The sequence below is a fragment of the Eumetopias jubatus genome, unplaced genomic scaffold (genome assembly GCF_037043125.1).
Source record: "Eumetopias jubatus isolate StellerSeaLion01/CBP00866 unplaced genomic scaffold, mEumJub1_p1.0 scaffold_1, whole genome shotgun sequence".
In the NCBI taxonomy this organism is placed as follows: Eukaryota; Metazoa; Chordata; class Mammalia; order Carnivora; family Otariidae; genus Eumetopias; species Eumetopias jubatus.
Window position 1 is genome coordinate 64,230,083 of NW_028274807.1, and position 19,646 is coordinate 64,249,728.

A 19,646-nucleotide genomic window follows, 5' to 3' on the forward strand; every position below is an offset into this window, starting at 1 on the left:
GGCAAATGGCCTGTGATAAAACCCTTGTGCCTTTGGGTCCTGAAAACATCACAGGCCTAAGTGTGTAGGGGCAGCTGGGTGGCTGTTGACTGAGTGTCCGACTCTTGATTTAGGCTCAGGTCAAGATCTCAGGGTTGTGGATTGAGCCCCATGTGGGGCTCTGTGCTCAGCGTGGAGTCAGCTTGTCCCTCTCCTTCCCTCTCTGCCCCTCCCTCCTCACGCATGCCCTCTCTCAAATAAATAAATAAAATCTTTAAAAATAAAATAAAAAGGGAATTCCTATACCATTTGAAATACAATATAAATTTAACAAATAAGTAGATAAGCATTACTAAAAAAAGGAGCCTTTGTTTCCTCTCTTAGTGTTGCTGACAAAGTGTCTATGCTGTAATATGCAGAAGTTACTTAGAATAGATACACAGTCTCTACACTCCAGGAGCTTGCTCCTTAAGAAGGACTCTGCAATCCTGCAGATTTTAACTTTTACTAAAGGGGGGTGGGTGGAATGAACTGTGTTAAGTGTACTAAGGGGGAAGAACTGCTAGTGCTTTGTTTTGGTGTTAGATCTCTGTTTTTAGTTCCTGCTCTGAAAGTAACTGTTTTCAGGAGCTGGTTTTATGTAGCCGAGTGATACAGTGGCTGAAAGCATGGGCTCTGGAGACAGATCGCTGGCTTAGCATCCCAGCCATGTGGCTTTGCTGCCATGTGACCTATAGCAAAGCCATTTTACTTCAGGTCTCAGTTTTCCCCTCTGTCAAATGAAATAGTATCTACCTCAGAATGGGTATTAAGTGAAATGATGCATGTGGAGCATAGCACGATGCCCTGGAGCACAGGGGATGAGAGATAGAAGAACAGATATTAGTAATTATAAGGATAGAAGAACCTCTGCACAAGTATATTATTAACATGATTTACATGTTATCACCACACTCCATAAAGCATGTTTTTCTTAATTATCCCATTCATAAACTGCTGACAAGTTGGCAGTCAAGCTGTTTATTATTTTATTCACATCCACATAATAGATTAAATTCTCCAACTAGAAATTAGAAAACTAGATGGTTGGTTTTAAAAATAATTTTATTCACATCACAAAAATATCAGAAGTACAACTCTTTGAAAAAATAGTACTAACACATTTATCAAATGTAATAAGTAATGTAATATAATTTAAGTATAAATAAGCTGTCTCTTAGGTGTGTACTATTTTCTGACTTGAGGTCTCCTTTTGATGTCTAAGGATTATTAATCTTAACTAAATGCGGCAATTCCCTTTTTTTTTTTGTTCTTTGCTTTAAGTTCGTGTCGGTTTCCTACTTTTATTTCCTTCAGCGATTTTGTTCTGAGAGCAACCATTTAAAAGTGTACTTCTGCTCCTTAGACTATGTAGCATAATCTGGTCCCTTTATAGCTACCAAAATTAAATGTTTTAGACCCAGCCACATGTGAGAAACTTGGTCAACTTGCTGTCCAACGTCAAATTTTCAAATGAGAATGTCTGATTGCTCCCGCTTAAGTCAGGTCCACCTCCTGATCCGTTGAGTTGTGGAAGACAACTTCAGAGAAAGAGGAGTCATGAGCAAGTAACAGGAACAGCAGTTGGCCACCTTTTCAATTCTCTGCTGGTGTCAGAGGATCAGAAATACCAAGGAGGGGGTGCCTGGGTGGCTCAGTTGGTTGGGCGACTGCCTTTGGCTCGGGTCATGATCCTGGAGTCCCGGGATCGAGTCCCACATCGGGCTCCCTGCTCAGCAGGGAGTCTGCTTCTCCCTCTGACCCTCTTCCCTCCTGTGCTCTCTATCTCTCATTCTCTCTCTCTCAAATAAATAAATCAAATCTTTAAAAAAATTAAAAAATAAAGTAGCCTTTAAAAAAAAAAAAAAAAAAGAAATACCAAGGAGGAAAAGCCACTTTAGGGATCTAAGGAAGGCCTATGGAATGCTGTTTTCATTACCTCGATAGATTTCTAAGGACAGCTTACTGTTTAGTAATACACCATAAAAACCTATCTCATTTTAAATGAGAACCTTCTCATATTTTATAAATGAGGTTAAACTAGCATAAAGCCATTTAAGGAGATTATTAGTCCAATATGAACCAGTAGGATATGATTCTTTAAACCCACCTATCCCTCTCCATCCTGACTATTGCTTTGAGGTGTATAAGTCATTCATCTTACATGTCACAGGATATCAGTTTTGGATAGATCTACTTTCTCCAGAACCTGATGGAGAAGTGGGAGAGCAACAGAAGAGAGCACAATGAAAAATGAAATACTGGCTAACACCACTAATGTTTCCATCGTCCTCACATCGGTATACATACCAGCATACTACCAACACATGAACATCAGATTGCTTTTTATAACAACACAAAATCCTCCAGCGTTGCATCATATCAAGTCTCAAGAGTTGACCTGACATTGGACAAATTCTTTTTCCAGAAGCATTTTGACTGGTGTGTGTGTGTATATATATACACACACACACCAGTTAATAGCACAGAGCCAGGCTAATGGAAAAGAGCACCAGAGACAGGAAATCTGAGTTCTGGCTCAGGCCTCTATCATTCAGGTCACCCCCCTGGGCCTTGATGTCCTTGTCATTAATGAGACAAGTGTTTTCAAATGTCTCTTCCACGCCTGAACAATTCTTTGTTTCTAAATTCTTTGACCAAGGTTACCAGAGCTACTTATGTCCCCACCATATTCCTCTGGTCACTTTTTGCAGGGCCACTGAAATGAAGAGGCTCCTAGAGAACAGATACTTGAAGTGCAAGGTGGGATAATCCTGGCCATCCGAGGAAATTCAAAGAAGAGGTCAATCTAAGTTGGAGGTGGGACCTGAGAAAACAAAAAATTAAATGAATACTTCAAACCCTAAATTCTCAAAGGGGGAAACCATTTTAAAACTTTATATTTTTTATCACAAAGGTGCTCCCAAGTTGAGGTGACATTTGTAGATATTAATCTTGATGGCCAAAGAATATAAAGGGAAGTCCAAATTATGGGATAATTTAGGATAAGTCTGACAATTTTTATTACATGAAATATCAGGCAAATATTAAGCACCAGCTATCATCAAACAACCAAACATTAGTGATCAAGGTAATATTCTACCTATGAGGCAAACAGAGGTATCAGGCATGGTTGTTCTCAATAAGCCTACAACTCAGTAAAGAATATAAGACATGCACGTGAGAATAAACGCAGGATGGAATGTGATGTGCTGGAGATTGCACTGCTCCAGCAGCTCAAAGGCAGGGTTGCTTGAACTGGACAAGATGGCCACGTAGGAGACTGGACTCCTGGCTTCAGTATGACATACCAGCTGGCTGAGCAGAAGACTGTTAACAAGGAAAGTAAAGGAAGTTCTAGGTAATCACAGAACTGAGGGGGACATCCTGGAAAGGGCATCCTGAAGAAGTTGAAAACAGGAAACAGAGAATGCTGTGGGGAAATGTGCATAGGCTGCTATGATGAAAGGAACCTGAGCTTTCATACCCGGTTTGAGTCCTGCTCTGCTCCTTGCCTGCCTGACCCAAGGCAAATCACAGCCTCTGGGAGGGAGCCTCGGGTTTCTCTCCTATAAAATGGAGATAAAGATCTTGTTCACAGAGATTTTTATAAGACTAAATGAAATAATAAAATAATGCTTTTGTAAAACATAACCCTATTACATTAAGTCTCAGGTGTTATATTTCATTTCCTTTTTTTTTTTTAAGATAACTCTGCAGACTCTCATTTCTTATGCTTTCTCACCCTAACTTCATAAGTCAAAAAGGACTGTTTATGGAGGCTATAAACCACCCTGGACCTGGTATCAGTCTCTTGGATTCCAATGTTTCTCTCAACATGAAAAGGCCTGGGTAGTTTGGGATAACACAAAATTGATGTAAGTTAATAGTGTGACAAAAAACCTGCTGCTGTGTTAGGCTTTCTTAACAGAAAAAAACATTCCAGATCCCAGATATTAATTTTCCCATTGTATGTTGAATTAGACCATATCTAAAGCCTTGGACTCCATTTGTTGACATCTAGTGTATTCACATGAAGCTTCTGGAAAACTACTATGTGGAGAACAGTTCAAAGAACTGAGAATGTTTATACTGAAGAGATCAATTGAAATGTGGAAAGTTAGAAGTCTTAAAACTTTTCCTATAGGCATTGGGGGTCTTTTCTGAGTTTTTGAGTGGGAAAATGACATGGAGAAATGATTCTTTATAAAATTTGGCTGTTACTGGGTTAGTAGGATGACTCTGTTAGAGGCAGAGAGACCAATGAGGACGTTACTGAGGTGGTACAGAGTGACCAGTTAGGGACCCTAATCTGCGTCCATCAGTAGTGAGGGATACAGGCAAAAAGGAATGATCAGAATAAGCAGCTGGGCCAGGAATATTACTTCAAGATGAACTTAAGGTATTTTACAGATAATGAAAGACAGTTGACTGACAAGACAGGGTGACATTTCAACACAGCAGAATGGCACAGCAAAGAAAGGGGTAACAATAAGCAAGTCATGTGGGGAGAGAGATTCCAACCATCTGTTTAGAGTAACCTGAATTAGGTTTTTGAGAAGGTGAGGTAGGGTTTAAATCTGGTACTGAGAGGAAGAAAACATTGTGCCTTGGGATCCATATATCTCATATATTCCACCCTGGTAGAGAAGAGCTAGAGGAGCTACCTCTAGATGTTCTGCTCATACGGATGCTTGGGCAGATCCTATGTTGATAGGAGTGATCTTTTCCATGTCCATGCCCTCCTCATTCCTCTTTCTCCTACATCTTGCAGCAAGTCCTTGAAGACAAGCACAAACAATAAAGATTTAGATAGGTGAGTTTCCCCTAAATTGTGCCCAAATATTTCAGGAAGCCTTCACTGGCTAAGAACTAGATTAGTGGTTCTTAAACCAGGGAGATTTCCCAGCACCCCCCACCGCCACCCTGCTCTGGGACATTTGTAATGTAATAGAGACATTTTTGGTTGTCACAACTGGGGCAGGCACGCTATTGGCATATAGTGAGTAGAGCCTAAAGATGCTGCTAAATATACTACAATGCACTGAATGAACCCTAAAACAAAGAATTATCTGGCCCTAAATGTCAGTAGTGTTAATAAGAGATCCTCAACTAGAGGGGTAAGGCTGGGCAGTCTGTATCAAAAACATCCTTGAGCCCACCAGACTTCTTCACCCTATCTGTGGGTTGAGTTGTTGGTTGCAGAGTCTTAGTGACTTCCCTGTGCTTTGACAGTTTTTGTGCTGAAGTTTGGGAAAATCATCAGATGTTGGTCTTCCAATTTTCTTTGCTCAATATACATGATTTCTACTCCAAGAAAGGTTGGTGCTCCTTCATGGTGACTATGGCCTCAGCTCTGGCCTAGCAGTTCCTCTTCATTTAATTACAGAGTTGGAGGGTAGCATATGTATAAGGCCAAAAATTTGAACTCCTAGGGAAAAACGTCCTAGATATCTCTTCTTTCCTCAACCACTCCTTATCTTTCAACCAAAAATGTATTCAAAGCAATTGAGAATTGGCAAAAATCACCTGTGGCCATGTAATTTCTCAGTGTCATTAGTGCATCTTACCCTCCTTTAAGAATTCTTGACCCCAAATCTTGTCCTTCTGACTTTCCTCCACTTGAAAATCAAAGATTAGAATATCACTTTGCATCAGAAATATTTTCAAATTAGTTATCAAGCCTCAGTGTCTCCAAGAAAACCCAAAGGGGAAAAAATAAATGGACTAAACTAGAATGTGTCTTGAGGGCACTAATTCCTCATGTTTGTAACTCCAGTGCCTAGTAGAGAACCGGACACAGAGTAGGTGTCCAAGAAATGTTTGTCCAGTGAATGAATAGAACTTGGTGGGACAAATAAAGAATACACTAAGGTTTCCATAAAACGAGAAGAGGCTATAACCTAGGCTAAAACCTTGGAAGGTTGCTGACACATACTGATAGAGTTTGGGCTTCCAGGAATTGAGGTCAGAATGATAGTATGATAGTATGATAGTACTTACTGTAGGCTGAGCAGATTCCTTTAATGACAGTGATCACAAAAATCCCACTTACTACTACGATGACCCAGAGCAGGAATGAATTATCAGGAGGGGGTGGCTCAACTGTGGAGGGAAAAGAATAGTGTCAGCTCTAATGTGTTTCCAGCTGCAGGATTCTATACCTGTTATATCAATACAACTGTAGAGAGTATTTTTCACTTCTTTCTCTGCTCAGCTCTCCACTAAGTAGCTGCTAGCATTTTTCTTGAATAATTCTTTGATCAGACACGTATTTGTGGGCAACTAATATCCAGATGTCAGGTATCAAATGTGAAAAAGAAATTTTGAACTTTTGCATTTACTGAATTAAGTTGGCATAAAAAAGATTCTAAGGAGATACTTTAAAAGTATTCTTGTCTTGGGGTGCCTGGGTGGTTCAGTCAGTTAAGTAGCCAGCTCTTGGTTTTGGCTCAGGTCGTGATCTTGGAGACCTGGAATTGGGCCCCACATGGGGCTCTGCACTCAGTGGGGAGTCTGCTTGAGGATTCTCTCTCTCTCCCCCTCTGCCCCTCCCCCAGCTCATGCACACACTCTCTGTTTCTAAAATAAAAATAATAAATAAATCTTTAGAAAAATAAAGTGTTCTTGTCTTTATATCTCATTTTTATAGCTGATATTTCTATGTATTACTAAAAATTAGTTGACATCATGTTCTAGATATACCTTAGTTTTCTCTTTCTAGATCTGTCATGCCTTTTCCCTTTCTCTCATCCACACCCAAGGTTTAAAATACCATCTGATTTCTAAATCTGTATATCATATTTCTGATCTCATTTTTTTCCTTACAGCACATTTTATTTAAAATGCAAATTTTATTTACAGATTGATTTACTTTAAATATTGCACAGGCATTGTCACAAAAAAATTACTGGGTTGTTTGTTTATTTTTAAATTCTAGTTAGTTGACATACAGTTCAACATTGGTTTCAGGAGTAGAGTTCAGTGGTTCATCATTTACATAAAACACCCAGTACTCATCATAACAAATGCCTTCCTTAATACCCATCACCCATCTAGCCCACCCCCCACCCACTTCCGTCCATCAACTCTTAGTTCTCTATAGTTAAGTCTCTCATGATTTGTTTTCCTCTCTCTCTTTTCCCCCTCCCATATGTTCATCCATTTTGTTCCTTAGATTCCACATGAGTGAAATCATACGGTATTTGTCTTTCTCTGACTTATTTCGCTTGGCATAATACATTCTAGCTCCATCCACGTCATTGCAAATGGCAAGATTTCATTCATTTTGATGGCTGAGTAGTATTCTACTATATATACATATGTGGACACCACATCTTCTTTATTCACTTATCAGTGGATGGCATTTGGGCTGTTTCCATAGTTTTGCTATTGTTGATAATGTTGCTATAAACATCGGGATGCATGTACTCCTTAGAATGTGTATTTTTGTATCCTTTGGGTAAATACCTAGCAGTGCAATTGCTAGATCATAGGGTAATTCTATTTTTAGCTTTCTGAGGACCCTCCATACTGTTCTCCAGAGTGGCTACACCAGTTTGCATTCCCACCAACAGTGCAAGAGGGTTCCCCTTTCTTTGCATCCTCACCAACACCTGTTGTCCTCCTGTGTTTCTGAACTCCAGATTTGAATTTCCAAGTGCCGACTACATGGCTGGATGCCAGAATTTCCACCTGATTTAAACTGAACTCACTATAATCTTTCCAAAGCCTATCTTCCAACCATATTCTCCCATTTCAGTGAAGAGCAACGCCATAGTTACCCAAATAAGAATGAAGCCTTATTTTTGTGCTCACTTCCCAGTAGGTTCCCATGGACTTCCTATTCTGTATTCAGGATACCTCTGCAGTTGGTTCCTTTTCCCAAAATCTCATGCAACAACTGCCTTAGTTCGGGTTTTTCTTCCCTCCCACCTAGTTGTCTCCATACTGGTCCCTTTGCCTCTGGTTTCCAAGGCTCTAATAATTCCTACATATTCTTCCACAGTGATTATTCTAAAATGCACATCTGACTTTAGTGAACCTACCACTTAGAGACTAGGGAAAGTTGGGTTTTGTTTTATTTTGTTTTTCTTTTCCTCTAAAACACCGGATTGCATGAAGTTGAGTGATTACCAGAATTGGCCTCTACAGACCAGAATGACAGGGAGGCTCTTGCTCTTATCCTGGGAATCTAAAAGTTCCACAGGTTCTGACTTACTCCTGACTTCCTCTCAGAGGCCACTCCTCACTCATCCTCAAGCCTCACTCAGCCTAGAAAGAGGATGTATGTTTGAGAAAAAGAAGGAGGAACTAGTAGCAGCAAACCGGCTCTGTCATGATGCCAAGTAGGAATCTAGTAATGCACCACCAGAATCCGAATTACAGAGTCAAGTGTGGACATCGGCACATACAGCTTGTGAGCTACACCATGAGTGGGACTCCCTGACTTACCTCCTTCCACACACATATGTGCCTTCCAGTATATCAAGGGTTAACCAATTTGGCAGGCCCAGGCTAAAAGAATCATGGACCCAATCTGTTTAATTAATAAATTGGGGGATTTTTTTAGAGTGGGTATTTACATAAAGCTTTATATAAATATATTTTTAAAAGACTTTATTGATTTATTTGAGAGAGAGAGAGAGTGTATGTGTGAGTAGGGGGAGGGGCAGAGGCAGAGGGAGAGAGAATCTTAAGCAGGCTCCACACTCAGCATGGAGCCCAACGTGGGGCTCGGTCTCTCAACCCTGAGATCATGACCTGAACTGAAATCAAGAGTCAAACGCTTAACTGACCGAGCCACCCAGATGCCCCTATATAAATATTTTTATGTAAATACATTTATATAAAGCTTTACATAAATATTTTTACATAAAATAAATTATAAAAATATTTATGTAAAGCTTTGCTCACATTGACTTGTAACATTTTTAGGAACTGTACACCTAATTTTTGTTTGTTTATGTAGCCAGCCCTTGACCACCCACAAATGCATTATTTGCTTTAGACTCTAAATGATGCCTGCAGTTCAGGGGCACCTCGTTGGCTCAGGCAGTTAAGCGTCTGACTCTTGATTTCAGTGCAGGTCAGGATATCAGGGTCGTGAGATCTGAGATCAAGCCCTGTGTAGTGCTCCGTGCTGGGTGTAGAGCCTGTCTTAGATTCTCTCTTTCTCTCCCTCTGCCCCTCCTCGCCCTTAAAAAAAATGGGGGGGAAAAAGATGCCTGCAGTTCAGTTAATAGATTTGAAGTATTTATACACTAAAGCTCTCTGACAATCAAGACAACACTAGTACTTAGGAAGATGCTTGGTATCTGATAACTACTTTAATAAAGATTGAATGAACAAAGAAATGAATAAACCCATACACTTAATCATCTTTCCATTAATTGTTGTAAATGTAGGGCAAAGAGCTAGTATTTTTCATTAGCCCAAAAAGGTATACTCTTCATCCTTAGCAGGAGGGAAGAATTGAGAGAAGGCATATCAGGGAAAAGATTAAAGCTGGACAGTCTAAATCATCTTTAAATAAGAGCTCCCTCCTTTTATTTGAATGGGCTACATTCTGTTTCCTGTAAGTTAGCAAACTACAGTACACAGACCAAACCTGGCCTACTGCCTTTTTAAAATTTTGCTGGAACACAGCCATATCCTTCATTTATGTCTTGTTTATGGCAGCTTCTAGGTTATAACAGCAAAACTGAGTGTTGCCAATGATCATCTGACCTACAAAAACTAAAATATTTACTCCCTGGCCCTTTTCTGAAAGTATTTGCCAATTCCTGTCCTAAAATATCATATACACTCATATTCCAAATATAATGTCCAAAATAAGATGATTGAAGCTGCTATTACTGTTTTGTGTGCTAATCCCTACCTTAGTCACAATAAATTAATAAACTATATAACTCAAACCTCATTTTTATAAAATCTTTAGAACACATAAAAGATGACTGAAAGAAATGAATTTGGACTATTAATAAAATCATGTCAAAATTTTGTTTGTATTTGAACTAATATTCCCAGGAAATTTTCTCTCATTACCTACTGAAGAAAATAATGAACAAGTGCACTTCAAGATGGAAAGATCTAGAGTAAATCATTCACTAGAATGAGCTACTAGACCATCTAAAATATCTCCTCTACTACAAGTAAAGATCAGAGGAAGACATGCTATACATTCTATCTTATACTATATATCCATGTGCCACTATATATCAAATTCATAGTATTGTTTATTACTATGCAGCCACAAAATGTGCCATTAAGAGTGGGCCTGGGCAGGGGGAGAGAGAGCTGATGGTCTTCCATACAATCAGCCATACAAGTTAGACACTTATTTTAAGTATCTGAGTTCTGTAATAACCCATTATGGGTTTAACATGCATAAATTTATAGAAGCTCAACTTATTCCATTTTACATTTTCAAATGATTTCACGTCTTGGGGACAGAAAATTCTGTAAGTTTATGAGCTGAAGGGTAAAGTATTTGAAGGTCATGGTATTTGGGCAAAAATGACCTCTATTTTCAGGCATTGTCCTCAAGTAGTTTGTCATTTACCTTCTTTACCAGACTTAGTTGTGAATGAACCAGTAGTTCTTAAAAGGCACATTCACCCACAAAAGGCAATGATTTGATACCATGGGACAATGGGAAGGAGGTGCCCAAAAAAGAAAGTACCAAAGCCCCAAGTGCAAGTCCAAAGAAGGACAAATTTTAGTGCTTTCAATATCAACAATATTGTTACAGTAACTTCCTAGGATGACTACTTGAGGGAGAGCACTTATTTGGATGTCTCAATTTTAGAAAATTTCTTAAAGAAAATAAAATTGGGGCGCCTGGGGGTGGCTCAGTCGTTAAGCGTCTGCCTTCGGCTCAGGTCATGATCCCAGGGTCCTGGGATCGAGCCCCGCATCAGGCTCCCTGCTCCGTGGGAAGCCTGCTTCTCCCTCTCCCACTCCCCCTGCTTGTGTTCCTGCTCTCGCTGTGTCTCTCTCTGTCAAATAAATAAATAAAAATCTTTAAAAAAAAAGAAAGAAAATAAAATTAGTCTAGTAACATGCTCACACCTTGTACAGTGATCTTAACAAGTCATAATATCACTTCATTATCATTTGTGGGTATAAAAATACAAGAAATGCTATCAAAGTCAATATACACGATTCTAAAATGGATCTGGCTGAGTTTTCTTTTTTTTTTTTATAAATTTTTTTTAAAGATTTATTTATTTATTTTGAGAGAGTGAGAGAGAGAAAGAGAGAGCGTGCACATGAGAGGGGGGAGGGCCAGAGGGAGAAGCAGACTCCCTGCTGAGCAGGGAGCACGATGCGGGACTCGATCCCAGGACTCCAGGATCATGACCTGAGCCGAAGGCAGCCGCTTAACCAACTGAGCCACCCAGGCGCCCTGAGTTTTCTTTTTTAGATTTTACACAGTAGAAACTCCCCCAGAACAATGTTACTTACATTTTTGCCAGTTGAAGATCTGTGATACTGCTAAGTCTCCATACTTGACAAGACACACAAAGCTATGGTTGTTTGTTATATTGAAATCCAGTTCACTGCTGATAGTGTAGAGCTCAGTTTCAGGATCTTGGGAAACTGTTGTGTTGATGGCATTTAATTCTTCTTCATTTTCTAACCAGGAGAGGTGAGGCTTTGGAAAACCTCCAGAGGTTGAACACATTATCCTTTTGATGTTACGGGATGGATTTCCAAGGTCAGTTATACTAGGGACAGGGAAGTCAGCTGAAGAAAGAACAAAGATATAAGTACATGTCATTATGTATTGGTGCGGTGGGGGTGTGTGAGGTTTTTTTTTAATAAATTAGCTTTAATAAGAATAATAAAATGAGATATAATTTGCAACTTCTCATAAATTATTGTTATGTATAATCCAAAGATCAACTTTGGTTTGAATTGGGTATGTCAATTCTTCATTACTTTTTTTTTTAAAGATTTTTATTTATTTAAGTAAACTCTACACCCAATGTGGGGCTCGAACTCATGGCCCTGAGATCAGGAGCCACATGCTCTTCCAACTGAGCCAGCCAGGCACCCCAATTCTTCATCACTTTTGATGGAGGTAGGAGGATACTTATAGAAAGAAGTAGATCTATGTGAATAAATACTGACATAGTATTTTGCATTTGTAAGAGATGAAGGGAAAAATAATAGACAACATTTACTGAGCTCTTAATGTTTGTTAGGTCTTAGACACTACCTCATTTCATCTTTACAACAACCCTACGAGGCAGGTGTATGTCAAGAAAGGTCAAATATCAGCCATTTCATTTGACTTAACCTAATACTATTTCCATTTTATAAATAATCAAATTGAGGTCGAGAGAAATCATGAGTAAGTGGCAAAACTGGGATGTGAATTCAAGTTTTTCTGATACCAGAAGCTTCTCTTTCCTTCTCTTCTCTTCCCTTGCCTGCTTTTTTCCCCCTTTCCTTTCCTGCCTTTCTTTTCTTGCCTTTCTTCCTAATATTTGAGGTATACAAAGTGGCTCTCTTATTTATCTATTTATGAGTTAATTCTATAAAAAACACCTGTGAAACCACCATCAAACTTGAGAGCCAGCACACTGACTGTAATAACTTATGTAAATCTACTTGTATGGTCTCACCTTTGTTGTCTCCCCATTTCCCAAACTTGAGATAACCACTACTCTAAATTTTCTTTAGCATTCCCTTACTGAATTTTCAAAAGTAGTCTTTAATAAGATAAGCCTCTGTCCAAATTGTACAATATTGAAACTGTAATCTCAACCACTCTACTTTACCGACTCCCTTGCTATTCTGATATGCATCACAAGGACACAGGGGCCTTCCTAGCATTCCTCCAAGATACTTGAGGCATTCCTGCATTTGTATAGTTGACCCCCAATAAGATACTAAAGTATATACAAAGCAAAGCATAGTGAAATGACTGCAGAGAACACAGGACAAAGCTCTCTAACTCACATTCTCCCTTTGTCTTAGGCCTAAAGAAATGTATACTTCTCAGCCTGAGTGTGGGAAACCAAGCCCCGCATACTTCATCCCATACAGTTAGATTTCTTTTCACAATTCAGAGTTCCACAGAGAGACATAGTATAGCGTAATGGTCATCAACAGCGGGTTGCTGTGTTGTTGTTTTTTTTTTAAAGAGTTTATTTAGAAAGCATCATAGTGTAAACAAATTGTACCACTTGGATTTTCTTTTAATACAAAATGTATAATGTAAAGCTGAAGCCACTCATGAAGATTGTGATTCTCCAGAAAGTTGGGGTTTTCTAAAAGAACATTTGGGAACCATACATACGTAATTAATAAAGATTTCCTTTAAGGAACAGGCTGGCCAAGATCCAACAGCAGGTTTTGAAACCAGTTTTGCCTTTTAGCCCTGGGGCCAATTACTTCACCACTTTCAGTTTTAGTTGGCTCATCTCTAAGATGGGGATAATAATACCGGCATTTCAGGGTTCTAAGAATTAAATGACATCATTAATATAAATCATGAAGCACAGGGCCTGACACATAGCATATCAGTTAATAAATACATGGAGTTATGTGGGTCTTAAATTTGTACTCTCTTGGATGAGCTCCCTCATTTAAATCAAGCTGCCCAGTGAAAACTTCCAAAACCACCCAGTAGCGCCGTGAATAATAAGAGAAAGGGGAAGTTATGACAAGTGATTATAACTGCCAGGAAAAGGAAAAACTTGCATTTGGTAGGAGGTGAAGTCATCTTTTCTGCATCAACCCTGTTTCTAAATTAAGTTTGACATTTTCCTGAGCCATTTTTAGTTGACATTTCCTACTCCTGCAATTTATCTTATAAGATCAAAAAATTATAATGGTAGCTGACATCAAGAATATTCCCTTTGTAGGGCGCCTGGCTGGCTCAGTCAGTGGAGCATGCCACTCTTGATCTCGGGGTTGTGAGTTCGAGGCCCACAAAATAAAATCTTAAACAACAACAACAACAACGAATATTCCCTTTGTTTCTTACAACATCAATGTTATGTGTTATAACCTGGAATAACAAATCCAAGTAACCCATATCCTAAATTATGATTCATGTTCATTTCTGTGCTCTGCTTTTCTGAGAGATACTTAACCACAAGAATATTGAAAATATTCTGTATATTAGAAACCATCTTTGCAAGGTCTGGCTAGCCTTAGCACAGCCTCAGCTGTCTTCTATCCCTTCAGTGAGGTGATCCATCTCAAGTAACAGCACCTAAAGCCTTGCAAGACTGTGAACCATCAAAAAATTATTCCTTTGGGATAATAACTGGGTGGCTTAGTTGTTAGGCATCTGCCTTCGGCTCGGGTCATAATCCCGGGGTCCTGGGATCGAGCCCCACATCGGGCTCCCTGCTCAGCGGGGGAAGCCTGCTTCTCCCTCTCCCACTCCCCCTGCTTGTGTTCCCTCTCTCGCTGTGTCTCTCTCTGTCAAATAAATAAATAAATAAATAACCTTAAAACAATTATTCCTTTGTATCTCGTTTTAATGCATTAACCCACATTTTCACCATTCTGAATGGGTAGGGTAAAAATATCTTATTAGGAAAGGAAGAGGTGCACACGTGTTAGAAAGGTAAACATCCGTTACCCTAGTTAATCTGTTAACTAGTACAGCTAGTTCTCCAAATGCTGGTTAATGGAGAGGCTTTTAGATATTGTAATGCCGATATTACACCATTTTGCAATCTTAGGCAAATGTAGAGAGACCAACTTGTTCAGTGCCAAACCTGAGAAAGTCTCAGGTGTCTGAGGAAACCTCTTAAGTCCCGGGCAAAATGGGACAGCTAGTCATCCTAGTCAAATAAGTGATTTAATGTCTTGTTTCTCAAACCGTGGTCCTCAGCAGCTGTACATTTGGGAATCACCTGGTGATCTCTTAGTTCCAAATCGAAGATCCAACCCCACACCTACTGAATCTGAATCTGCATTTTAACAAGATCCTATAGTGATTCATAGGAACCCTAATATAAGAGAAGCACTGTTGTAACTGATGCAAATGGAAAAATAAGAATTGATTGGTTCTGAGTCAAATGAAAATTTTCCCTTTTTGTCTTCACTCATCTGACTTTGGTGCCCTGCCCCTCCGGGCCCTTCTGAGACCCCCAGCACTCTTGTGTTGCCTTTTGAGCTGTCCCTGGTCTGCTGCTGTAGTCTGCTACTAGGTCTTGCCGTTCCTGAAATTCTGCCTCTTCTCCCTCTTGGGTTTTATTCTTTATCTTCCTATCAAAATGTATATAGTCCTGCATCTACTTCCCTTCGGGCATTCTGTGACAGGACTGACTATATCTAACGTAATTAACTACTACAGGCTAACATGTTTGTGGTGCCACCTCCCCCAGGTAACACATTTTCATTTTTAACAGAGATCTTGTAGGGGGAACAATGCTGAAACTGGCAGGAGAAGCAATAATGGTGGGAATTCTAGGAATCAGTGCAGGTCAGAACTTCGGAGACGGTGGGCCTGGTAGAACCCCTAAAATCACACCACCATATAATCATTGCTCTCTCCATGAGTAGGGAATACACAAAGAGGGAGGTTTAAGGTAATCCCATGTAACTGGCTTATCTCCTAAGCTTTAGGTGTGATTTGGATGCTGAAGTGGAAGATTCAACATAGCTGGAGAACAGAGCAGGGAAGAATAGTGAAGAATTCACCAAGGATCCACTTACATTATCTGTTACCAAGGTGAATGATGATCTCTTATTAAGTAATAGGTTCAGTTTCCACTAAAGGCCCAAGTGTCCAGGAAGAAATAGAAACATGGCTGAATTTCAGGTATGGGGGAAAGGTCGAGGGCTATCATTTCTCAGCAAGGGGCTCAGGCTATATTAGTATCTTCTAGTACTATCACCTGTGATAAATGCAAGCCTCCTTCCTACCCAAGAAATGCTTGCCTTCACAGTAGATGTAGAAGTAGAGCTTTGATTTATGAGTTAATTTTCTTCCCTGTTACATAAATTATGCATCCAGTCCTCTAATGTCTAACTTTGTAGGAATACCCATTAGATGAGAGCTTCAAATATAATAATAAATATAAATCGTACAATAGCCATAGTAATAGGCATTCAAATATTACTTGAAAAATATCTCTGCCTGCATTGTTCTTATACCTTTCAATATACTTTCACAAGAATATATTACTGGATCAAGGGCAGTTAATAGTTCAGCTACATCAAATCAAGTGAGTCCCCTTATGACTCAGAAGGCATTTTAGGTCATTCTAGTGCCTCAGGATGACTGTCATAAATCTGGATTGTCAAAATGCAAGAAACGCACACTAATAGACATTTCCAGGATGTCTTGAGAGGTCAATTAGGGCTTGTAAAACCACAGACTTACTTAACCCTAAATGAAGATACATCCCTCTTCGGTAAAATTTTCAACTAAATCAGTAGGAGTGTGTCGTTAAGGGCATCAAGAATCTGCCAGCTTATCGTAAATCAGAAAAATCCCACTGACCTCTGACCAATAACATCACCGAAGTCATGTGTTTCACTTTGTAAGAGCCTTTTTCAATCTTTTGAACGATACAGGTGTATTTGCCATTGTCTGACAGGCGCAGAGCCAGGATCACAATGGAGAGGTTCTTGGTGAAGTCAGTGAAGGTGCGATTCTCATACTTGGACCACACTTGCTCTTTTCCAGACATGATGGCCAACACCATTTCATCATCCTTTTGCCAATAGATTCGAACTTTCATCAGTTCTTCAGTGGAAATGTTGTAATCACAGGATAGTACTGCTACTTCTTTCACTGTCTTGTTCACCTGGATGATGCCTAAGGAGAGGTAAACAGAAGATTTTCTATTAAATATAGCCTCCTGCAGAAGCAGGAATTCAGAGTTGGCAATTCAGAGTCACTTATAATTTTGGTCCCCAGTGCTTTTCTCTCTCTCTCTCTGTCTCTTTTTATGTAGATTTTTTTAAGATTTTATTTATTTGAGAGAGAGAATGAGATAGAGAGAGAGCATGAGAGGGGGGAGGGTCAGAGGGAGAAGCAGACTCCTGGCTGAGCAGGGAGCCCGATGCGGGACTCGATCCTGGGACTCCAGGATCATGACCTGAGCCGAAGGCAGTCGCTTAACCAACTGAGCCACCCGGGCACCCTATCTCTCTCTCTTTTTTTATGGTGGTTAAAAAAATGTAAAAATATACCATCTTAACCATTTTTAAGTGTACAGTTCAGTAGTGTTAAGTGTATTCACATTGTCAGAAAACAGATCTCCAGAACTTTTTATCTTGCAAATCTGGAACTCTGTATGCATTACACAACTCTCCTTTCTTTACCCCCCACTTTCTTGGTAACCACCACTCAATGTTCTGTTTCTATGAGTCTGACTACTTTAGATACTGCATATAATGAATCATAGAGTGTTTTCTTCTTGTGATTGGCTTATTTCACTTAGCATGGTGTCCTCAAGGTTCACCCATGTTTCAGCATGTGCCACAATCTCCTTCCTTTTTAAGGAATAATAAGATAATGATAATAATATTCCATTGTATGTATATACCACATTTTCTTTTCAATTCATCTGTCGATGGCCAGTGAGGGAGAAGGTCCACTAGTCCCATAAGAAGGAGGACTTTAGGAGACCTAGCATATGAATGCCAACTATGGGTAGACAATGTACTCAGCCCCATGGGGATATGGAAGTCATCGGAACGTGAGATCTTGAAGGGACTTCCATGTTTATTCAGTTTGGTGTTCTTATTTATTGATGAGGAAACTAAGCCCAGGAAAGGAAGCTGTCCCAGCTCTACACTTTCTGGGGCAGACCTTTCAAGCCACTCTCCTTGTTTACTGGTTTCCCCAACTTTAGGCCCCAGTTACAGGATAAGTGGGCCAACACTGCCCACACCCCAGCTGGACCCCACTGTTAAGCTTTTTTGCTTTGAAAAACAGTCCTTTTCTTTCCAGGCCTGGACTGACCTCATAACTTAAGGCTGAATTGACTCCCCTCATCCCCACCAGACAAAGTGTAGTTTACACCTCCAGACCATTTCTCTTCAGCGACCCTAAATGATCTATATCTGGTCCCCATCTCTTTCAGCTATCTGCAATCCATGCAACAGCTGCCCTATAAGAGGGTCCCCATTTAAAACATTCTGCTCATTTTCCCATCAGTGTATTCCAGGTTTACCAACATTTCAGTATCCAAGCTCCATCTTTTTGTTAGCTCCTAAGCATTTATCAGTAGCACCAAATTCCCGTCAGGCTGTGTTTTCTGATTTTTTTTATCATTCTTCCTATGCTGGGCTTGACCTAAAAGCAGATCCCCTAAACCCAAGCTCTTTCACAACTAGCCACTGCCTCCCCCACCCAATGCTATTATGCATTATCTCCCAGAGCCACACAGCCTCCCCTGGGCAGGAGGGGGGGCTGCTATCTAAGGATCGAGTCTCCAATCTCTCTCTCTCTCCTCAGACAGCAGGATCATGGAGCACTAGCACCTCTCTATTTCAAGAGCCACTCTTCAGGCCTTCATCAGACTGGATATGGGCCCCCCAAAGCATTAGGAAGTGAGTTTTGTGATGGCAGGTATCTTCATAGCAGGGTGAAGTAACTGAGAATGATCTAAGGCACCCCTTTTGGCAATTGTGCTGAACACTGCCAACCCCAACTTTAGGGAACATATCTGAAAAAGGGGGAAGAGATGAAAAGATATACTTGAGGGGAGCATATAATAGCTAAATAACCTGAGCTCTCTCTAAAAAGATACAGCAGAGGGGCACCTGGGTGGCTCAGATGGTTAAGGGTCTGCCTTCGGCTCAGGTCCTGATCCCAGGGTCCCGGGATCGAGCCCCACATCGATCGGGCTCCTGGCTCAGCGGGGAGCCTGCTTCTCCCTCTCCCTCTGCCTCTCTCCCTGCTCATGCTCTCTCTCTCTCTCTCTCTCTATCTCTGTGTCTCAAATGAATAAATAAAAAAAATCTTTAAAAAAATAAAATAAAAAGATACAGCAGAAGCAAACTCACAGGTATAAGGAGCATGAACTATGGGTTTCTGTTGACTTGGATTCTAGTCCCAGCTCAGCCACCTGCTAATAAATCTGTTTCCTCATCTGTAAAAAGGATATGATACCTGCCCCCCAGGATCATTGTAAAATTCAATTCAATTAAATGATATACATGGAAAGTCCCTAATACATAGCAAGTCTTCTCTAAGACTTTCCTTTCCTCTCTTTCCCAACTCTTGCTCCCAACTTCTACCCTCTGGTCCTTCCATTGCACTCAGGGGTTATGTCAGGTACTCAGGACTCTGGTCTTGCTATGGGCCAGACAGATACCATGACAGAAAGCAGCTCATTGATCTGGGATTCCAAATAGGATCTCTCCCTATGATCTGTTTGTTCCCACCCAAAAAGAATCCAGGATTTCTAACTGAGTTTGACATGTGACATTAGCAAAAGAGGAATCTGAACTGAAAACGAGCTACTTTCAATGATGACACTTAAGGAGTTTTTGTCCAGCCATCTGAGGAGAAGCGTGGGTGTCCCTCTAAAGGTCAGTAACCATCAATGGGATCCTTAATGTTCCTATGTGAAATCCTCTCACCACACACTCATGCTGAAGAAGAACCAGACTGAAAAGAGGAACCAAAAATCTTC

At 40.2% G+C, this 19,646-nt stretch overlaps 1 protein-coding gene across 6 annotated transcripts in view; it reads right to left on the reverse strand.

Moving 5' to 3' along the window:
- Nucleotides 1–1,065: 1,065 nt before the first annotated feature.
- CD80 (CD80 molecule) overlaps nt 1,066–19,646 on the reverse strand; it is a 30,150-nt gene continuing 11,569 nt past the window's right edge. For all 6 annotated transcript variants that reach the window (XM_028110513.2, XM_028110519.2, XM_028110512.2 and 3 more), the window contains 5 exons: nt 16,499–16,816; nt 11,488–11,769; nt 6,022–6,123; nt 4,686–4,798; nt 1,066–2,845 (listed from right to left, as the gene is read on the reverse strand). In XM_028110513.2, the coding sequence (XP_027966314.1) occupies nt 4,701–4,798; nt 6,022–6,123; nt 11,488–11,769; nt 16,499–16,816 (800 nt within the window). In that variant the 3' untranslated portion in view covers nt 1,066–2,845; nt 4,686–4,700. The remainder of the gene's footprint in view (nt 2,846–4,685; nt 4,799–6,021; nt 6,124–11,487; nt 11,770–16,498; nt 16,817–19,646) is intronic.